This window comes from Peromyscus californicus, unplaced genomic scaffold (genome assembly GCF_007827085.1).
Source record: "Peromyscus californicus insignis strain IS unplaced genomic scaffold, ASM782708v3 Scaffold_19__1_contigs__length_69161282, whole genome shotgun sequence".
Taxonomy (NCBI): domain Eukaryota; kingdom Metazoa; phylum Chordata; class Mammalia; order Rodentia; family Cricetidae; genus Peromyscus; species Peromyscus californicus.
Window position 1 is genome coordinate 2436118 of NW_026294491.1, and position 21053 is coordinate 2457170.

A 21053-nucleotide genomic window follows, 5' to 3' on the forward strand; every position below is an offset into this window, starting at 1 on the left:
TCAGGCCTGGCACTGTGCCAGAGACAGACCCAGACAGACGCATCCCTCTGCCCACCAGGAATCAGGACCTGGCTGCTAGCCGGCAGCCCTCCTGCTTCGCACACTATCACCAGGCCTCTGCACCCCTCCCGTCCCCACAACACACAGACAAGAACAGTTTTTGGCAAAATATTTTATTGCTGCCATCCCTGTTGGTGGACCACTAGGGGCTTCGAGGGTTGGAGCTGGGGGGGTCACAGCATCTTCTGGAACAGGGCAATGGCCTCATCCACCTTCCTGAGCTCTGCCTCTGTCTGTTGCAACTGGGGGTGCAAAAGGGGTATGTGGTGAGGACCCATGCCCAAGGAGACCCAAATACCCTAGACTGCAGAGGAGCCCAAGTTGGTAAGATGGTGAGGACCCCAGGGAGGTGAGGGTGGTACGGTTGACAGGCACACCCCACACTTCCACCAAGACCCTGCCTCTAGAGTCCTCCTCTTCCTGAGTGGCCAGTGCCCACTGAAAAGGGTCGCAGGTCACACACCCTGCCTGGCACTACCACCTGTGCAGGAGCCCCCCAGAGCCCCCCCGGCCACATACCATCCTCTTCACAGTGAGGTGCAAGGTAACTTCCCTCAGAGTGCCCGAGTGAGCACTCAGCTGTAGCTAGTGCTCTCAAGTGCTGGGCCTCCCTGGAAGACCTTAGAGGCCAGGGTCTCTGGGGATTCCACACCAGGAGACAAGCCTGCCTTTCTGGGTCAGCCCAGGCAGCTAAGCAGGGCAGGCACTACACCTAAGACTCCTGACTGCCACGTGGGGTTCCAGGGTCCCGGCAGCTGGGCTGGCCGAGGACGAGGGTAGGACAGAGGAAGCAGATGTCGGACACCCCACAGCACACACCTTCGCCTCATCGGCCTCCTGGACCTCAAGGGGCACCTTTGCTGAGTACCCAGCGGCAGCACGGCGCTCCTGCAGCCGCTGGGCCTGTCGCTGCGCCTCACTGCGCTTGGCCTGCAGCTTGCCCAGCTCCCGGGCTGGGTCCACTAGCCCCTGCAGATGCAGGTGGATGGAGCAGCGGTCTGAAGCCACAGCCACAGCGCAGCCCTGCGGTGCAGGAGCCCCCAGGGCCAGGACAGCCACCACGCCCGCACTGGCCAGCACCTGCACGTAGCCGGACACCGCCGATGCCAAGGCGCCCGTGGCCTCATCAGCTACTTCCAAGAAACCTGTCGAGGAGGGAGGAAAGTGAAGCCTGGCTACGGCAGACCCTGGGCTCCCAAGGGGCTAGTGGGAGAGTGGGAGAGGTGGACACAGGGCCCGAGGCTCACAGTCAGGCCTGGTCCGGGTCAGGTTGTAGTCCGCACGCAGGGAGCGTACAGCTCGAGTGATGCTCAGCGCCAGCTCAAAAGCAGCTTCGGCCTCGGGGTCCTTCCAGGAGCACTGTGAGGCAGAGTGGGATAAGAAGCTGCTTGGGCGGGCTGCAGCCTGCCCTCCAGGTCTAACCTCATACCTCTGAGGGCTCTGGGTAGGGGGTGACACACAGGCTAGCAGGAGCTGCTGGGGGCCGCCGGGGCAGCCTCTGGAACAGCTCCTCTGTGACAAAAGGCATGAAGGGTGAGAGCAGCCGCAGGCCGACGTCCAGGCAGGTGTAGAGGGTCTGCCGGGCACACTCTGCCGCCACCTGGTCCACTCCATTCAGTACGGGTTTTAGGCACTCCTAGAGACAGGGAGGCACAGTGCTCACGGTCAGGACCACCTGGAGCCCTCACTGTGCCTTTGAGGACGGGAAGGCAACAGGCAGACTCGGTCTGAGAGCTAACACCAGCTAACCGAGCCCCGCCCCCGCTGCTTACCAAGTAGACATCACAGAGCTCATAGAGCCAAAAGCTGTACTGGGCGGTGGTGATGGCTGGAAAATCGTAGGCCTGGAAGCCTTCATTGCTGAGCCTCACGGCCTCAGTCAGCCGACTACGGATCCAGCGGTCCACTAGGCTCTCACGCCCTTCAGGCTTGGGGGAAGAGGAATGTCAGCCAGTAGGCCACCACATGCCCAGGGCGGGAACCAGATCCCACAGGAGCAGACAGGGACCACAGGAGAATCTGCATTCCTGACTTGTCCAATGTCTGGGGAGAAAGGATAGGCCCAGCCCCTGGGTGAGAGCCCCAGTGCCTGTCAATCATCAGTCTCTACCTGTCTGTCCTCAGGCTAAAAGGAGGATGCTCAGGGGACAGCATGGCAGGGACTATGCTTGATCTTGAGGATTGGCCGCGCAGTCTGTGTGGGCGCTATCAACAGTCGCCTCCCACCAGAACTCACCTTGGAGGTGGGCAAGGGCACGAAGCTCTTCCCAAGGCCACGCAGGGCGAACTTTGTGGCATTCCAGAGTTTGTTGCAGAAGTGGCGGTACCCCAGGATCCTGTTTACATCCAGGTTGATGTCTCGACCTAGGGGAGGGGCCGGTGTGACTCCACCCTGTTCTTCCTCCACAGCCCGAAGTGGAGGAGAGCATGGGTCTCGGGGAAGGACACCCAGGCAACTGAGGAAGAGTGGCGACCACACATACCTTGGGATGTGTACGCACAGAGTCCAAAGCGCAGGGCATCGGTGCCACACTCGGGAATCCCTGCTGGGAAGTCGGCCTTCTACGGGATGCAGAGCAAACAGAACGGTCGGCCCTGCCCACCTGCTGCAGCTCCACCCCTGGGGCGTGGCCCCCATACCTGTCCTTCTTTGGCTTTCTCCACCTCAGTGGGATCCAGGTTGCTGTTCTGTAGTTGGTCATGGAGGCCCTGAGGGGGGACGGGAGGATCTGTCAGACTGTTCTGCCACAGCCGCGTGGCGTTCCTAGCTGACCCAGTGAGTGCCTCACCTGCAGGGAAACGCCATGGATGACATCCAGGGGGTCGATGACATTGCCAAGAGACTTGCTCATCTTCCTGCCGTGAGCATCACGCACAATTGCATGGAGATAGACCTGGGGGCAGGCGGTGGGAAGAAAAGTGAGGCCGTGATCCTCCTAGTCTTGGCCCTCACCAGGATCGGAGCCTAGTGGCCCTACCCGCTCAATGCCTTAACGTGTCTGAGCAGTGCCCTCCCCCGGGAAGAGGAAGCCCTGGGCCAAGAACCACTCAGTGGAAGGAACCCTCTTAGCCCTGGGCCAGACCAACCAATGCTATCCCTAGCCAACAACCACACAAGGCGGCACAGGTTGTGGGGAGGGGTCTTAGCCATCTTCATACCTCTCTGAAGGGCAGCCTGCCTGTGAGTTTCAGGCCCAGCATGACCATCCGGGCCACCCAGAAGAAGAGGATGTCATGGCCTGTCTCCAGCAGGGTCCCAGGGTAGAACACACTAAGGTCTTCTGACTGGAAAGATGAGGGTGTGAGGTGAGCCAAGCATGCTCTTTCAAAGCTCCTCTCTCTCTTCACTCTAAGAACATACCTGATTGGGCCAACCAAAGATGGAGAAGGGAAAGAGACCAGAGGAGAACCAGGTGTCCAATACATCCTCATCTAGAAGAGTCAAAGGTCAGAGGTTAGACGGGTTGAGAAAACAGGGCCAGGATCCCAACTGTATCTCATCCTCCGTGCCCACTTCCTGCCTTGCTGAAGGCTGATCTTGTCAAGGGACACTCCAAACTCCCGTGCTGCCTTCTCTCTGGCCTCAGCCTCAGTGCGTCCACTCACCCAGTACCGCCCATCAGGGTCCTAAAAGAGAGGGTTATCAAAACAGGTTCCGCTACTTTGCCCAGACCCCTCTACCAACCAAGGGCCAACCAACCCACTGCCACTCAAACATCTAGCTGCAGCCTTTCCTCACCTCCCCAGCGGGTACGGCTGGGTCATGGACAGTGATAAAATAGGCCGGGATTCGGTGGCCCCACCACAGCTGCCGAGAGATGCACCAGTCTCTACAAACAGCAAGGGGTGAGTCAGGGTGCTCAGTATGTGCCCCTCAGCTGGCCATCCTCCCCACCCAGGGGCCATACACACCGGATGTTGTCCATCCAAGAATGCCAAGTCCGTTGATGGGCCTCAGGCAGTATACGGAGGTCGCCCCGGGTCACAGCCGCACTGGCAGCCTGAGCCATCTCCCCACAGCGGACGTACCACTGTGGCCTTAGCAGAGGCTCCACCACATCCTTGGAGCGGCTGGAGGAGGAAGTGAGCATGGGAGGAGGCCAGGTGCTGAGTACCTGGAGAAGCCCCCACCGTTTCCCATCCGCATCAGTCCCCAGTCTCACTTGCAAAGTGGCACCACCATGGGGTTGTCCTTGACACCACGGAACAGGCCCCGCCCCTTCAGTGCAGCCAGCACGGCCTTCCTGGCCTCAAACCTGGGCATGCCCTGGATGGGAAAGGCCTTATCATGGCGATGCCCATGTAACCCTGCACCTCCCCACCCAGGTCCCCACAGCCCAGACATCCTCACCAAGAAAGGTGGAGGCACATTGACCAGGGCCCCCTTTGAGTCCATGATGCTGATGGCCTCCAGCCCATGCCGCTGCCCAACCTCATAGTCGTTCTGGTCGTGGGCAGGGGTGATCTTCACGGCACCTAGAGCGCACAGGCGGTCAGTGCTCCCTCCCACACCTTGTGCTGAGGGGTCTCCTGGACCACCCCGCATCCAGCCCCAGTCCTGCCTAAGGGAGTGAAGGTATTTTCGTCTCTTCTCCCACCTGTGCCGAACTCCATGTCCACAAAGTCATCGAAGACAACAGGGAGGCTCCGGGACAAGAATGGATGAATGACGCTCTTCCCCTTTAGGTGCTGAACACGGAGAGACGTCAGAAATGAATGCTGCAAGGCTGGATGAGACCCTCAGCCAGGCAGAGCCTCCTCTCCTGGGCCAGCACCCATCCCAGCTGCCCACAGCTCCAATGTCAGGGCTGGGGAAGGAGCCCAGAGCAGCTCAAGCCTTGGCAGGAGCAGGCCTCAGGGCCTGTCGTCCCACAGGCCCCTCCCTGGCACAGGCAGCGTCCCTGCCCACCTGGTATCTGGGGTCTCTGGGGTGCACAGCCACAGCCACGTCTCCCAGCATCGTCTCAATCCGAGTTGTTGCTACCACCACCTCCTCGTCGCTGTCTGGGGTGACAGGAGGTGCTGTGTCTCAGCTCCCTCCTCTGTTCCTGCCCTCTTCCCCCAGCCCACATCCTGGTGTCCTTAGCTCCCACCTGAACCTTGGACCTTGTAGGCAAAGGACACGAGGACCCCAAACTCCACCTTCTCCTTGTAGCCAGGCACAGAGAGCAGGGTGCGGCCCGCCAGCTCCTTCTTATCCACCTGTGAGATGGGTATTTAGAGAGGTGGCCCCTGGGCCTGGGTGGGGAGCGCCAGAGGGAGACAGGCTGTGGGCAGAGGCATACCTCAATGTCAGAAATGGCGGAATTGAGGGTGCAGGACCAGTTGACCAGGCGGGTGCTCCGGTAGATGACACCTTCCTCGTGCAGCCTGACAAAAGCCTCTGTCACAGCTGCTGACAGTTTCTGGGGTGGAGGAAAGGGAGGTGGCGCCTGGAGGCCAAGGCCGACACCCGAGGCCATGGGGTCCACTAGGCCTATCCTAGGGTCCTGTGCCCAGCACAGACCCCTCAGCAGAGCCCTGGGGCCGGCAGTAAGCCTAGCAATGGGATGGAGGGAGCTTCCAGCTGGAGTCTGAGCCTGGAGCAGAGCACCCTGGTGCTCGTGTCCCAAGGGCCAGAGAATGCAGGGTCATGACGAGCGAGGGCCAGAAGCTGGTGCTGAGACCTGAGTCCTCCATTGTGTCCTAATCCCCTATGAGGGCAGCCCACCCGAGGAGCACCCCTACCCTGCCCCGAAGCCCCCCCGCATACAGGGTCCATGGTGAAGCAGGCTCGATCCCAGTCCAAGGAGCTGCCAAGTTTCTTCAACTGGTGGTAAATCCTGTCACCCTTCCTGAAAGTGGACGGAGTCCAGGATAAGCCTTCAGCCATCCAGTGGCTGACAGGGCAGTGGGGAGTCACTCATCCCTCCGAAATTGACCTGGGCCCTTCAGCCAACCCAGTGGGAGGGTCTGAGCCTGCAGTCAGGGGTCCCACGGAGAGGAGGCAGGGCCGCCATCCCACAGGCTGCTGGGTACTCACTCCTCTTTCCACTTCCAGACCTCCCGAAGAAAGGCCTCACGGCCCAGCTGGTGCCGGTTCAGACCCTGCTCTCTCCAGAGTTTCTTTTCCACCACCACCTGAGTGGCAATGCCCGCATGGTCACAGCCTGGGTTCCACAGGGTGGTCTCCCCACGCATACGGTGCCTGTGGGGGGCATGAGGGCCAGATGGTGAGCAGGCTAGCACAGCAGCGCTCCAAAGGTCTCAGGTGTCTGCCAGAGCCCATGGATGCTGACCAAAGGGGATGAACTGAAACCCTCTCATTCTCAAGCCAGGCAGGGAGAGGACTCACAGGACCGGCAGAACAATCTGGAAAAAGAACAAAGAGGAGGCTCTCGCCCAGCCAGACAGCCAAGCTGAAACAGTCCCATCTATCAAGTGAGTTTCCACATGGGAACAAAGCCACAGACGGACAGACAGAAGTAAACCTCGTCTCCGCAGACCCAGGCAGACTGCTCAAGAGTCTTGCTCCTACCCCCATGTTCCTAAGAGTCCTCACACATTAGAGTTCCCAAGAGAGGAGACAGACCAAGGAGGGGCACCCGCCTCTCCACTCTACAGTGGTGTGACTGGTAAGATGCTCGGGCTCCTGTAACAAGTAGACCTTCACTGGGTTCACTGACTCGCACACGCGCGCGCACACACACACACACGCACACAAAGAGGACACACAGATGGTAGGGAAGAGCAAATGATGGAAAACGGCCTACACAGAAGCAAGTGTTATAGCCAGGAGTGGGGGCCCCTCACTATAAAGTGAGGCCCTGTCTCAAACAAACCAAACGCCCAACTATGGTAGCACAGCATTTCCTGACAAAATCACAAAAGCCAAACAACAACAAAAAACTATTAGAAAATGAATCTTGGAAGTAAAAAAGTCATAGCACCGCTAAGCAACCGAGCGGCATGCAACTCTGGTAGGCATGGCCTTTGTAACAAGGCAGGAAAACTATGGTCTGGGCTAGCACACACCACCAATCTCAGCACTGGGAAAGCTATGGTCTGGGCTAGCACACACCGCCAATCTCAGCACTGGGAAAGCTATGGTCTGGGCTAGCACACACCACCAATCTCAGCACTGGGAAAGCTATGGTCTGGGCTAGCACACACCGCCAATCTCAGCACTGGGAAAGCTATGGTCTGGGCTAGCACACACCGCCAATCTCAGCACTGGGAAAGCTATGGTCTGGGCTAGCACACACCACCAATCTCAGCACTGGGAAAGCTATGGTCTGGGCTAGCACACACCGCCAATCTCAGCACTGGGAAAGCTATGGTCTGGGCTAGCACACACCGCCAATCTCAGCACTGGGAAAGCTATGGTCTGGGCTAGCACACACCGCCAGTCTCAGCACTGGGAAAGCTATGGTCTGGGCTAGCACACACCGCCAATCTCAGCACTGGGAAAGCTATGGTCTGGGCTAGCACACACCGCCAATCTCAGCACTGGGAAAGCTATGGTCTGGGCTAGCACACACCACCAATCTCAGCACTGGGAAAGCTATGGTCTGGGCTAGCACACACCGCCAATCTCAGCACTGGGAAAGCTATGGTCTGGGCTAGCACACACCGCCAATCTCAGCACTGGGAAAGCTATGGTCTGGGCTAGCACACACCGCCAGTCTCAGCACTGGGAAAGCTATGGTCTGGGCTAGCACACACCGCCAATCTCAGCACTGGGAAAGCTATGGTCTGGGCTAGCATACACCACCAATCTCAGCACTGGGAAAGCTATGGTCTGGGCTAGCATACACCACCAATCTCAGCACTGAGTAGGCTCAAGAGAGGGTTGAAGAGTTCCAGGCCAGCTTGGGCTACACAGCAAGTTCCAGGCCACCCAGGACCATACACACAGGAACACTTTGTCTCAATGTCCAACCCACAAAAAAAGCTAGAGACACAAAAAGCATAGAAAAGCTAAATCAGTCAATACCTCTAAGCAAAGTTTAAAAAAAAGATTCAGGGCATGACCGGAAGGGAACTGATCACTTTTATAAAACACTACAGTTTGTTGTTATGTGCGTGTACACGTGCATGTGTGGGCGGGTGTGTCTGCACGTGAAGGCCAGAGGATAAACTCGGGTGTCAGTCTGTCTTCTACCGCGAGGTCTGGTCTCTTGTTCACCACTATATCAAGCCTAGCTGGCACAAGCTTCCAACGATTCTCACAGTACTTCTGGGGTCACATATGTAATTACATATGTAGTGCACTACGGCATCAGCTTTACATAGGCTGAGGATCCAATCAGCTAAGCGCTTCATCCACTGAACTGTGCACAGCTCCCCACGCTCACAGACCATAATCAATGACATACAATAAAATGAATATATTCACGTCTGCTCAGCACACTATTCAGATTTTCTGTGGAAAGGGGTTGGAGCATCTCCATTCTCTTACAGATACCAAGAAGCTGTCCTTATATATGCCTCAGAAGACATCACTTTTTTTTTTAAAACTTTGAGACAGGGTTTTTTCTCTGTGTAGCCCTGGCTGTCCTGGAACTCACTCTGTAGACCAGACTGGCCTTGAACTCACAGAGATCCGCCTGCCTCTGCCTCCTGAGTGCTGGGATTAAAGGTGTGCATAGCCAATACCTTCCAGCTGACATTAACATATTTTATAGACATTAAGAAGCTTTTTTTTTGGGGGGGGGGCAGGCAGTGGGTGGTGACACACCCCTTTAATCCCAGCACTTGGGAAGCAGAGATAGGTGGATCTCTGTGAGTTCAAGGCCAGCCTGGTCTACAAATCCAGGACAGCCAGGGCTACACACACACACACACACACACACACACACACACACACACACACACACACACACACACACACACACACACAGGATGCTTTTTTTTTTTTTAGTTTAAGGAGCCAGGCATGGTGGTGCGCATCTTTGATACCAGCACTCAGGAGGCAGAGGCAGAGCCAAAGGCAGACAGATCTCTGAGTTTGAGTTCAGACTGGTCTATACAACAAGTTCCAGAACAGATCCCAATGCAAAAAATACAAAAAAAGACACAAAGGAAAAAAGCCTTTAGGTATTAATACTATTAAAAAAATGAATTTGGATATAATGGCTCACGCACGTAATCCTTATATTTGTGAAGTGGAGGCAAGAGGACCATGAGTTCAAGGCTAGCCTTGGTTAGCTAACCCACTGGGTCTGATGCCATCCTGGGCTACACAAAACACTAAAGCATGAAATCAAAAGGAAAAAAGGTGTCAAGACGGTTCAGTGGAGAGCACTGGCTACTGATCTGGAGGACTCAGCTCTATCCCCAGCCCCACAGGGCAGCTCACAACTGTCTAGTCCAGGGATCCAACACCGTTCTCTGGCCTCACCGGGCACGGCGCACAAGTGGTGTCCAGACACACATGCAGGGAAGCATTAGCATACATAAAATAGAAACAAAAACACATCAAGAGCGGGTGCACTGGCAGGCACTGTGGTTCCAGCTGCTCAAGACAACACAGGAGGGATCACTACTCCCAGGAGCTGCAGACTAGCCCAGCCAACAGAGCGACCTCAACTCAAGAAAGAAAGTACAGGATGGAGAGATGGCTCAGTGGTTAAGAGAACTCTGGCCGCACTTCCAGAGGACCTGGGTTCAAATCCCAGCACCTAGACAGTGGCTTACAACTGTAACTCCAGTTCCAGGGGATCCACGCCCTCTTCTGGCCCCTGCAGGTACCAAACACACATGTGGTGCACAGACACATGTAAGGAAAATGCTCATCACACATTTTATAAAAACTTAAAAAAGAAATAAAAAATGATGCCAGTCTGCATACAAGAACAAGTGAACAGCACCAAGAGGAACTGCGGAATCTAAGAGAACAGTTGAGGGCAGGGCGGCGGTGGCGGCGCACGCCTTCAATCCCAATGCTTGGGAGGCAGAGCCAGGCGGATCTCTGTGAGTTCGAGGCCAGCCTGGGCTACAGTGAGTTCCAAAAAAAAAAAAAAAAGCAGCTGAGGAACAACTCTCTGTGTGTTTGGTTTTGAGATACAAGCTCACAACGTAGCCCAGGCCAGGCTTGAACTGGCCGTGATTCCACCAGCCTTGAAATCACGCCAATGTAACAACTGTGAGTGTTTTACCTACATGCATGTGTACCATGTGCACGCCCACAGAGGCGTCAGATCTGGAACTGGAGTTAAGAATGGTTGTGAGTCATACAGGCTCCAGTCCCAGGGTTCCACAAACGCAGACAGTACTCTTACTGCTGAGCCATTCTCCAACTTGGAGTAACAACTTTTGCTGGTTAGATTTAAATATTTTCTATTAAGAAGAAAGAAAGAGACCGAGTCCCGCCCCCGGCACCCCACCGGACAGCTCACCAGCACCCTGGCTCCAGCCCCGGGCACCTGACACCCTGGGCCTCTGTCAGCACCTGAGCTCTTGCACAGACCACACAGATGCATCTGTACAATTTCAATAAAAATTTAAAAAGAAAAAGAAAAATTCATCTAGAATAACAACTACCTCCCCTTCTAGCTCTTGGGAGGCCAAGGAAGATGGATCTCTGTGAGTTCAAGACCAGCCTGGTCTACAGTGTGAGTTCTAGGACAGCCAGAGCTAGACCTACAACACAGTGAGACCCTCTCTTGAAAACAACACAAACTATTTCCCTCTCTGCATGCAAGGACCTAGCATGTCCTGGAAGAACATTAAACTTTTACAGCTACGTGTATATACGAGTAGACAGCTAGGAAAGACCTGACAACAAGCAAGAGCTCCGTTCTGGGAGGGAGGGAGGTCGGTCTTGGTAAAAAGATCAAGGAGATGTCTGTTTCAACAAAAGTCTGCTCGTGCCTCTTGTAAAATCCAAAGGAATGCCACTGCAGACCAATGGTGCAGTTCTCTGGTAGACTACATGCTAGTATACACAAGCCACGGGCCCAGCAGTGACAGTGGTGATGACAATGTTCTTCTCAGGAGACAGAAGGGAGAGAAGAAACCCATGCAAATCAGGTGTAGAGGGATCACCTGACTAGGACAGACTGCTGAAGGCTCACAGGGGAGCCAGCAGGAGAAATGCGAAGCCCCATCTGAGCGGCCAAACGATGCCAACATGGCCGAGTCAGCCTCGTCAGTGGAGAGAAAGGAACCAAGCAGGGCAGAAGGCACCAGACAGGTGCAGACAGGAGCTCACCATCGAGTCAGGGAGTCCTGGATGGCGTTGGTGAGCGCGTGGCCCAGGTGCAGGGAGCCTGTCACGTTGGGGGGTGGGATGCACATCATGAAGACACCTCTGGGATTTGGTGCTGACACGCTAGGACGCTGGTGGCAGAGAAGGAGGGCACATGCTAAAGCACATGGCATCCTCATGTGGCCTCCTCAGGCAGTGGTCCTGACGTCCTGCCCTTCTCCACCTCCAGCCCCGCTGGGCCTGGCGGCAGTACTCACTCACCCCGTACTCTGGCTTGAAGAAGCCCTGCCGCTCCCACCACGGGTACCAGGCCGCCTCCACATACTGAGGGCTGTAGGAGTCGGGCATGGCGCCACTGACATCTGAGGGAAAGGAGAAGAGGGCTGGGCGAAGCTGGAGAGGCTTCAGTTAGAGCAGAAGGGACAGGCCAGAGCACAGGCATGAGGCTGCTCTGCCAGCCTCACTAAGAGGGCTGAGGCCAGGACAAAGCGACGGACACGGAGAGCAGAGGTGTGGTCCCCTCCCCAGCCAGTACCTTTCTTTTCCCCGGGCCGGGTAGGGAGGTCATAGGTAATGACCCCAGGGTCCCGCTTCTCCTTCTTCTCTGGTTTTGGTTTCTTCTGCTCAGAAGGAAGAAGACGCAGACCCAGACATCAGTGGCTCAGCAAGGCTCCCCCTCCTTCCCAGCCCCGTCCTTTGCCTCCTACCTCCCCCGGTGGGGGCTGCTGCTGCTGGATCTTCTGCTTCTGCTGGAATTTCTCTAGCTTTTCCCGCTTCTTTGCTTCCTTCTTGAGCTGAGCAGCTGTTTTCGGGGGTGCAGTGACCTCAAGGCCTGGAGAGAGGCCTGGAAATTCAGAATCAAGGCTGCTGGGGACCCTCTGTGAACAGCGCTGAATCTAGAAAGGGCTATCTCTATCGCCCTAGAGCCCAAGCCTGATTATCCCCCATCCTCCCCTCCCACAGGCTCCCCACCCTAGTGGCCCAGGCATTTCTAAGATAAAAGAAAAAGCATGTTACAGGAAGGCCCCAGAGGGGCCACTGTCCCTCTGCCATCTCCATCTTCCTCACCTGGCTGTTGAGTGACAGACCTGGCCCCCGAGTACAGGACCACTTCTCCTAGCACAGCCCGGAATTCTGGTTGCTGGACACAAGTGTTAAACCAGCGAGTCACATTACCCCAGATCCGGCGGACAGCAGGGTCCAGGACCTAAGAGGAAAACAACACAAAACAATTATCTTAGTCACCCTGCAATGAAGTCTGATGGACAGACACCTGTGCCCACCCCACCCCCAAGCAAGCCACAGCGACTCACATATCGGAAGGGCAGCAATAAGGCTGTCACAGCAGCTAAGTCTGCCAGAGTAGGAGCATCCCCAGCCAGGTAGGTGTGCAGCCGAAGCCAGTCTTCCAAGGGGCTCAGGGCCTTGCCCAGGGCCCCAAGGGCAGCCTAACAGGACAGGAAACAGACATGACCAGGTTTACATGCTTCTATACCAGTGGTTCTCAACCTTACTAACGCTGCAACCCTTTAATACAGTTCTTCATGTTGTCGTGACCCCAGCCAGAAAACTATTTCTGTAGCTACTCCATAACTGTGATTTTGCTACTGTTATGAACTGTAATGTCAATATCTGTGTTTTCCTATGGTCTCAGGCGGCCCCCGTGAAAGGGTTGTTGGACCCCCAGGGTTGAGAGCCACTGCTCTATCCATCACCATTTGGTCTCCTGCCCCACAATCACCAGCTCTCAGGCTAATCCCTCCACATCCAAACAGTCATAAAAACACAACTGTTAGGGGTGGTGCTGCTCGCCTTTAATCCTAGTTCTGAGTTTAAAACCAGCCTAGTCTATACAACTAGTTCCACGCCAATTAAAGCTACAAAGTTAAGACCCTGTCTCAAAGAAACAACAGAACTATGTCTGATTGGGAGTGCAGGTCAGAGGGAGAATGTTGAGCATGTAGGAGGCCCTAGGTTTCATCTCCACCCCCAAAATACATATATCATGGGACTGGAGAGACGGATGATACGCATCAGCAGTTAAGAACATCGGCTGCTCTTACAGGGGCCCCAAGTTTGGTTCCTCTGACCCATGCGGCAGCTCATAAGTGACCTGGTTACACCCCTAGCCTCTTTGGGCACTAGGCATGCATGTGTACATACATCCATGCAGACAAAACTCATATACAAAAAATAAAAACTGAATACAGACAATTGTGTGCACACGCGCATGTCCAATGAAACATATCAGGCACTGAAGTTAAAGGATTACTTGAAGCAGCAAGGTGATTGTCATACATTCTACTGAGACAACAATAAGAGAGTAAACAAATACAGCACTGTCCTGCACAAAAGGGCTCGACATTAATTCATCAGGTACCAAGAAGCAGGGTCTAAGCGATTCACTGAGTACCCGCCATGCACTCCTACCCGGCAGGGGCGGACCTTTCAGTTAGGGCACAAGTCCACCCTGGAAGGGCCCACACGAGCAATCTGGTGGGTCTCTGTCCTCTCCCTTCCCCGCCTCCTACTTCATTTCTCCCTCAGTCTTTCCACAGCTCAAAATAACAACCGTCAAGACTTCAAACTTTCACTCAGCATACTGGCTAGTGTCCGTCAACCTCACACAGCCTAGTAGTCATTTGGGAAGAGGGACCCTCCATTGAGAAAATGTCTCCACCAGACTGGCCTGTAGGCAGGTCTGTGCAGGCATTTTCTTAATTAATGATTATTGGGGGGGGGGGGGGCACCCTGGGGAAATAGTTCTGGATGGTATAAGAAAGCAGGAAGTGGTGTCCCTCCATGGCCTCAGCTTGTTCCTGCCTCACCTCTGGGATGGAGTGTAACCTGAGAGCCGGAAACTGAAAGGAATCCTCTCCTCCCCAAGTTGCTGCCGGTCATGTTTTGTTACGGCAACAGAAACTCAAAGGCCCTCAGAAACTTTAAAAAGCCCGGCCCACCGGCGAGTTCCAAGCCATTCACAGCCAGGGCTCCAGCGCGAGGCTCTGTTTAAACACACGCCCTGGAAAACCAAAAGTGCAACACGCGGCCAGGCACTCATCTGTCACACCCCTGAGGACGGGATTGCGTCACCTTGCCGCCTCAGACATACACCAAGGCTGAAGCGCTCAAAGTACCCCAAAGTTACTACACCAGGAGGCAAACGGATTCAAACACTGGTTCCACATCTGACAGCCCACTTCCTTCCTCGGGACCCTCTCCGATCCTGGTGTTCTCAGACCTCCTCCCTCCCTCCGTCCTCCCTCCCTCCCCGTCCCTCTCACCTGGGGATCCTGACCAGGACTTCGGAGCCCCAGGGCGGGCAGCGTCGCCCCGCAGGCGGCCGGTATGAGCTCCGTGTCGGCGTAACTGACCCACTGCTGGACGAGGACGGCGGCCCTGCTGCCCCCGGGCCCCCCCAGGCCTGCCGGCCACAGCAGCTGGGCTACAGCCGGGGCCCCCCACACCCACAGGCCGCCAGGCCCCTGCTCCAGGGCGGGCAGGCGAGGCGGGGGCACAGGGGTCCGGCTGCTCGGGGGAGGCTGCAGGCAGATGCGGGGGTGCGGGCCTCCCCACCCGGGGCCGTCGCCCGCTTCCCCCGTAGCGGGCGGCGATGAGGGCTCGGAGGCTGGGGAAGGCGTCGGGGTGAGGGGAGACGTAGAGGATGGACATGGCTGTGCAGGGGTCCGAGTGCGGCGGGGCGTCCTGCGGGGAGACCGGGCGGGTAGAGGAGGGGACCTAGCCACGTGCTGCGAGGCTCGCAGGCGCCGGGCCAGGCCTCGGGCCGGGCGGAGTGGCTGCGAGCGGCGCCCGGAGGAGGAGGCGGGACCCGATCTCCCGCCCGGGGCTGCCGGGGGCGGGCTCGCGCCGCCGTACCTACGGAAGGTGACGGTCACACTGGGCCGGCGATTCTCCCCAGCCGGCCACGGCCGCGGCCCCACAGGGCGGCCAGGGTGGAGGCGGCAGGGGGCGGAGGCAGCTCTCCCTCCCGCTGTGGGAGAGCACGGCCGGGCGAGCGGCACCCACGTGTCCCCCCCCTTTGTGACAGCGCGCGTTTCCGGGCCCGGGTCCTCGCGGGGCGGCCGGGCGCCGCCTGTGCGTGCGCGGTCCCGAGGGTCGGGCCTCCGTCCCGGCCCGCGTGCAGCCCCCGCGGCGGGACGCCTCGAGGGGCAAGGGCCGCGCGCGTGGCCGGGGTCCGCAGCCGCGGGGACGAGCCCGTGATGGGTCAGGCGCCGCCACGGGCAGCCCGGGGTCCTCGGAGCGGGCGTGCGGGGCCCGCAGGACGCCCTGCAGAGTCGGCTGCTCCCGGTGCGTCCGTGGCTGCTGGGAACTGGGGCCGCGGGGAACACAGCTTAGCAATGCACCGTGCACCACTCGTTTGTGCTTCTGCTCTCGGGAAGTGTGGACTGCCTGTGTGGAAGGAGTCCGGCCGTGTCACGACCAGGAGTCCAGTGCTCCAGCGCCAGCTCGCGGGAGACCGGGGATCTAACCCCAGCACTGCAGAGAAAAAGCTCAAAGCGTTGAGAGTTCCTTCACGTGAAAGGAAGGGCAGGGGAATGAAAGGCAAAAGGCTAGGAGGAGAGTAAGTTCACAGTGCTGCCGGGCCGCCACCGCTTTATTTTTTTATTGTTTATTGTTTGCACTTCAGCGAATGTGGAGAAAAATCAGTTGTCTCCACCAAGTGGGTCCAGGGATCAACTCAAGTCACAGTTGGCGGCTGGCGCCTTTTACCCGATGAGGCATACTGGCAAGGTTTACAAGCTTTGGGGGCAGGAGCACATTAATGCTGGTAAATTGGGTTGGATGTCCAGAGATGGGGACAGGGAGGAATGCAGAGGACTGGAGTGCAGATGAAACAGCCTTTCCCACCTCCCTGCCCAAACACGGACCACAAAAACAGAACTGTCTGATCATAAATTTTATTCCCGATGCGGGACAGATTCTTTCCATTCACGTGTTGCCCTGGAAAGACCTAGGAAGCTCCCACCATCTCCAGGGAAAGGGAGAGTAAGGTGGGGACCAGGAAAGGTTTACAGTCCCCAGCTTTCTCACCCTCCCTTCTCAAGAGGATAGTTGTTCCCACTATCATCCCTTTCATCCATTCAATTAAAAAGAAAAAAAAACATTAACAAAACAAAAGACACCGGAAGCACTGGGCAGGGTGTCCCTGTCCTCAGCTGGACATCAAGTTATGGGTCACCGAAGCGGGGGCATCACTGCTTCTGCTGAAGGGCTTCCTTCCTTGCGGCGTCCTGCAGCAGCTGTGTGTCCACCTCGTCGGCCGGCAGCTGCACATAGCGGACCACTGAGCCCCTGATGAAGCAGTTCTTGACTGAGAGCTGCAAAGGGGAACGCACCTCCATGAAGAATGTGGCCTCTCAGCCACCCAGGGGCCTCTTGCTTTAAAGGTTTCCTCCTCCTCCTCGCTGGCCCCAACTCACCATGTGAGGGTACTTCTCAGGGTCTGTGACACTGATGTCGGTTAGTTTGATATTGAGGTACTACGAAAGAGGAACACCATCATTAACCCTAGAGACAAGATGCGGGAATCCACCTCCACTCTCCCATTGTTCCCCAAGTACAGACTGTGAGCCTTCACTACATCTCACCTGGTCCACAGAGTGGAGGGTTCCACAGATGCTGTCAAGGGCAAAAAGGGAAGAACCAAATTAACTTACACTGAAATCAGCATGGAGGGAACATCAGAGCTAAAACAAGAATGTGGGGGAGAAGTCAAGGCCGTGAAGCAGAGAAGGGAGAGCCACGGACGGCATCTGTGAACTCTGAACTGGAAAGGTAAAGCCTCTCAGAATGGTTCCTCATTACAGACACAAGTCTCCCCTTCCACCAACTTATCAACAGCTACTACTCAACGGTTGCAGGCCAGGCCTGTATTCCGCCTAATATTTGTATTTCCTTTTTTTTTTTTTTTTTTTGGTTTTTCGAGACAGGGTCTCTCTGTGTAGCTTTGCGCCTTTCCTGGAACTCACTTGGTAGTCCAGGCTGGCCTCGAACTCACAGAGATCCGCCTGGCTCTGCCTCCCGAGTGCTGGGATTAAAGGCGTGCGCCACCACCGCCCGGCTGTATTTCCTTTTTAAGACAGGTTCCCACTCTTTGGCCCATCACCCTGCCCCCGCTTCTGAAGTTCTGGAACTATGGACAGGAGCCATTTACAGTCTTCTTTTTTGCTTTTTCGAGACAGGGTTTCTCTGTGTAGCTTTGGCGCCCTTCCTGGGACTCACTCTGTAGCAGTCACCTTCTTTATGTTTATTTTTTCATGACAGTATTTCTTTGTGTAGCCTAGGCTGTCCTAAACTACCTCTGTAGACCAGGCTGGCCTTGAACTCACAGAGCTCTGCCTCTGAGGGCTGGGATTAAGGGGAGTGCACCACCACTGCCCTCTGTAGCCATCTTGTAAAAAGTAATTAATACCATCCAGGAATTCAGAGAGGTCACATAAGTTACCCAAATTTAGAACAAACAAACAGGAATATGACAGTCAGATCAGCCAACTCCCAGAAGCATCAGCTGGTTTTAAATACTGATTTTTATTATCTGTGTGTATGTGCATGTGGGCACCTACTGAGGCCAGCAGAGGGCATCAGATCCCCTGAAGCTTAGTTACAGGTGGCTGTATGCAGCCCAACAAACACAAGACCACCTAATGGAGTCGAGTCGCTTTGGGAACTGAGCTCTAGTTCTCTGGAACAGCAGCAAGCTTTTCTAACCAGAGTCATCCCTCCAGCTCCAACAGCTATTTCTAAACACTTATGCTTTGGGACCAGAGCCCTAGGTCTACACAAAGGAGCTAAACTTACTTTTTTATTCTTTCCTGAATGACTAGGAAGCAAAGTGTACAAGGAGGCAGTAGATGCAGTACAGAACGACCGTATTAGTGTTCTATTTGCATTTCCTTTAACTAAATGGATACTATGCCATGTACGCTATATCCAACTGCTTTCCCTACCAATACAGCTCATTCCTATATTAATGGGTTTTATTAGGGAAGTGCTCCCTATTGAATTTTAACTAACCTCTTACATTTTTGAGGGGTTAATGCCAGATATTTAAATTATTTAAATTTTTTGGCTATTTACAAAGCTACAAGCATCTCGTATATTTTCTCCAAGAGAACAATAAGCATATTTACCAGAATTATTATTTATTTAGCATATTTTAAAGGGCATAGTGCGAGTCTGCCTGCACATATATATTTACTTGTGTAACAAATTCTTTTCTTTTTTCTTTTCCAGACAGGGTTTCTCTGTGTAGACCTGTCTATCCTGGAACTCACTCTGTAGTGGCCTTGAACTCACAGAGATCCACCTGCCTCTGCCTCCTGAGTGCTAGGATTAAAGGCGTGAGCCACCATGCCCAGCAATCTTAAACTAATCTTTACCCTTCAGGCACAAGCTATTTATTTCTTCTGTGTTTGGCTCACCAGCTCTCTCAAATAACTTTGAGGAGAAAAAAGGGTTCAGGGCCCCGGGCACCCCCACCTTCCACCAACTCGCTGCTATAGGTACCTACCTCAGGTCATTCTTGAGTTCCACGACCACATCCTTGCCCACAAGGGATTTGAAAAAGGAATAGAAGAGCTATTGGAAAAGAGGGAGGGAGGGGTAACTATCACATGAAAAGTCCGAGGAGGAGGAACCCCGGGCCGGCACTGTGGAATACTAGTGTTTGTGTCCCCACCGACTACAGCACTTCTCAAAAGTCCACGACCAACAACGACCTGTTCAGATATTCCGCAGCTCACTGAGCCGCAGACCGTGACGTCCCTGTACCCCTCGGCGCCGGGACCCACTCTCAGAACCGCCCGCCCGCAGGGGATCTGTACATTTTCTCCAGTGAAATGCAGACCGCATCCCACCCGCACCCTCCGAGGGTCCTGATCTGCAGCAGGGAAACGCAAAGCTAGCTGTCCGGTCTCCCGCGGGGCCCGTGGGCTTTCTCTTGGATTTGTTGGGAGTTTCCCCCAAAAAACCATTTGCTCCAGGGAGTCTCCCCAAGGTGAGGTGTGGGCACTAAGGGAGAAGCCGGGGCCTGACTCCAGCCCAAAGCCACGGAGAGCCACCCGGACCGGCACATTCGAACGGCCCGCGGCGGGCGGCGGCGCTCCCTTTTGACGTCACGGTACCCACCATGGTGCTGGCGCCACGCGCGGCGGCCGGGACCGCGAAGGGAAGGGCCGGGGGTCGCGGGCCTGAGGCCGGGCGGGAGCCCGAGCGCGAGCCCGCGCGTGGGGCAGGACAGGATCACGCAGGCGCAAGGGGGAGCCGCGAAAAACGCCGGACCGAGAGCGCGCGGCCGAATCCGGGCTCTAAGGGAGCGGAGTGGGGAAGAGCAGAGAGGACCGCCAAACCGAGAGAGGGGCGGGCCTTCCGGCCTCCCACTTCCTCCCGAGCAGCTGCTTCCTACTGCGCATGCGTGCGCCGTGGCAGCTGCGCGTTCATGGTAGTTCGCCCCTCTCCTGGAGATTTTTTTTCTTTAGTCTGATTTGCTCATACCCTACTCTCCTATTGAGAATTGTTGAGAAGCTTGAGAAAACTATGATTTGCGTATTCTCTGATGAGTGAAATTTAAAATGTTGCCAAGATCTGGGCAGGGTTGATGCCCTCCTGGACTCCTGGTGAGGGCTAAGAGAGACAGGATGATTCTGGCTTAGGGGCCAAACTGGAGCTACCATAGCAAGACCTGTGTCAAAGGGAGCAAAATACACATCAACACACACTGTTATGTTGTGTGGTGTGGGTGTGAGGGGGCGGGGTAGAGAGAGAAATAAAAGGGGGGCCTGAAGACAAATCCTGATATTTTCTTTAAGATTTATTATGTACACAGTGTTCTGCCTGCATGTACGCCTGCACACCAGAAGAGGGCACCAGATCTCATTATAGATAGTTGTGAGCCACCATGTGGATGCTGGGAATTGAACTCAGGACCTTTGGAAGAGCAGCCAGTGCTCTTAACCTCTGAGCCATCTCTCTAGCCCACAAATCCTGATTCTTACCAAATGTTTCCAGTAAGTAAGCTTTCCTCAATTTCAGCCTTTTGTGGGATTTGGGGGATGAGGTTTTCTGGGTCTTGAACCAGAACTTACATATTCTAAGCAAATCCACCAATGAACAACAACCCCAGCTCTACTGTTCTTATTTTTTTTACCTTTTACATAGGCCTTGTTTGTAAAGGACTAAACAGACTGTAGCTCAGTGGTAGAAATCACATTTTTTTTAATTTTTATGTGTATGGATGTATTTGCCTGCATGTTAGGTCTGCGCTTTGTGAGTGTCGGTAAGAAGACGGCTTCAGATGACCTAGGATTGAAGTTATAGACTGTTGTGAGCCACCTTGTGGGTGCTGGAAATAGAATCTGGGTCCTCTGGAGGAGCAACAAATGCTCTTAACTGCTGAGTCATCTCTCCAGCCCTGAAGTATTTTGTAATACCTCACCTCCAAATACTACTTTGGATGTTCTGGGAACAACATTAACGGGCTTGAAACATTCCGATTGTGAAGGAGTTCACAAGAGCTGACTGATAAAAATGGAGAATTTTAATAAAAGATGCCACAAAAGCCTCAGCAGGAAACAGGTGCAGAAACCCACAGGCAACATTAGGCAGAGCTCCGGGAATCCTTCAGAAGAGGGAAGGAAAGATTGTAGGAGCCAGAGGGGGTAGAAAACTAGAAAACCTACAGAATCAACCAACCTGGGCTCATAGAGGCTCACAGAGACTGAACTCACAACCAGGGAGCCTGCGTGGGACCGACCTCTCCATATGTGTTATGGTTGTGTAGCTT

At 55.1% G+C, this 21053-nt stretch overlaps 2 protein-coding genes and 1 long non-coding RNA gene across 4 annotated transcripts; 1 reads left to right on the forward strand and 2 right to left on the reverse strand.

The window, feature by feature from the left end:
* Positions 1–156: 156 nt before the first annotated feature.
* Vars1 (valyl-tRNA synthetase 1) lies at positions 157–15243 on the reverse strand. The gene is given in 31 exon segments (XM_052744222.1): positions 157–302; positions 880–1205; positions 1308–1419; positions 1490–1696; positions 1833–1988; positions 2297–2424; positions 2544–2622; positions 2701–2769; positions 2850–2954; positions 3220–3345; positions 3422–3492; positions 3582–3687; positions 3800–3890; positions 3973–4131; positions 4224–4327; positions 4412–4536; positions 4659–4749; positions 4970–5064; positions 5154–5262; positions 5346–5465; positions 5813–5894; positions 6083–6247; positions 11255–11382; positions 11513–11613; positions 11787–11871; positions 11959–12083; positions 12320–12458; positions 12565–12699; positions 14536–14850; positions 14852–14956; positions 15128–15243. Coding segments are annotated over 30 exon segments (3795 nt in total). The 5' UTR covers positions 14924–14956; positions 15128–15243; the 3' UTR covers positions 157–233.
* Positions 15244–16154: 911 nt separating this feature from the next.
* Positions 16155–19928, reverse strand: Lsm2 (LSM2 homolog, U6 small nuclear RNA and mRNA degradation associated). Of its 2 annotated transcripts, none has more exons than XM_052744228.1 (5): positions 19400–19928; positions 18783–18850; positions 16861–16891; positions 16693–16752; positions 16155–16590 (listed from the first exon to the last, which is right to left on the reverse strand). In XM_052744228.1, the coding sequence occupies exons 1-5, from the start codon at positions 19400–19402 to the stop codon at positions 16465–16467; spliced, it is 288 nt and encodes a 95-aa protein (XP_052600188.1). In that variant the 5' UTR covers positions 19403–19928; the 3' UTR covers positions 16155–16464. The 2 variants fall into 2 exon arrangements, with proteins under 2 accessions (XP_052600188.1, XP_052600189.1); XM_052744229.1 differs by lacking the exon at positions 19400–19928 and adding an exon at positions 19135–19393.
* LOC128114318 (uncharacterized) lies at positions 16635–18657 on the forward strand. The gene is made up of 2 exons (XR_008219745.1): positions 16635–17047; positions 18506–18657. It is a non-coding gene; the product is annotated as an uncharacterized LOC128114318 (long non-coding RNA).
* Positions 19929–21053: the final 1125 nt, after the last annotated feature.

Excerpts from the sequence above, each read along its gene's own strand:
- Lsm2 (XM_052744229.1), bottom strand. The coding sequence starts at position 19,245 with ATGGTTTTTTGGGGGAAACTCCCAACAAATCCAAGAGAAAGCCCACGG. Across the intron at positions 16,892-18,782 it reads GAACTCAAGAATGACCTGAG|CATCTGTGGAACCCTCCACT; the intron begins GTAGGTACCTAT and ends TGCCCTTGACAG. Across the intron at positions 16,753-16,860 it reads CCCTCCACTCTGTGGACCAG|TACCTCAATATCAAACTAAC; the intron begins GTGAGATGTAGT and ends CCTCTTTCGTAG.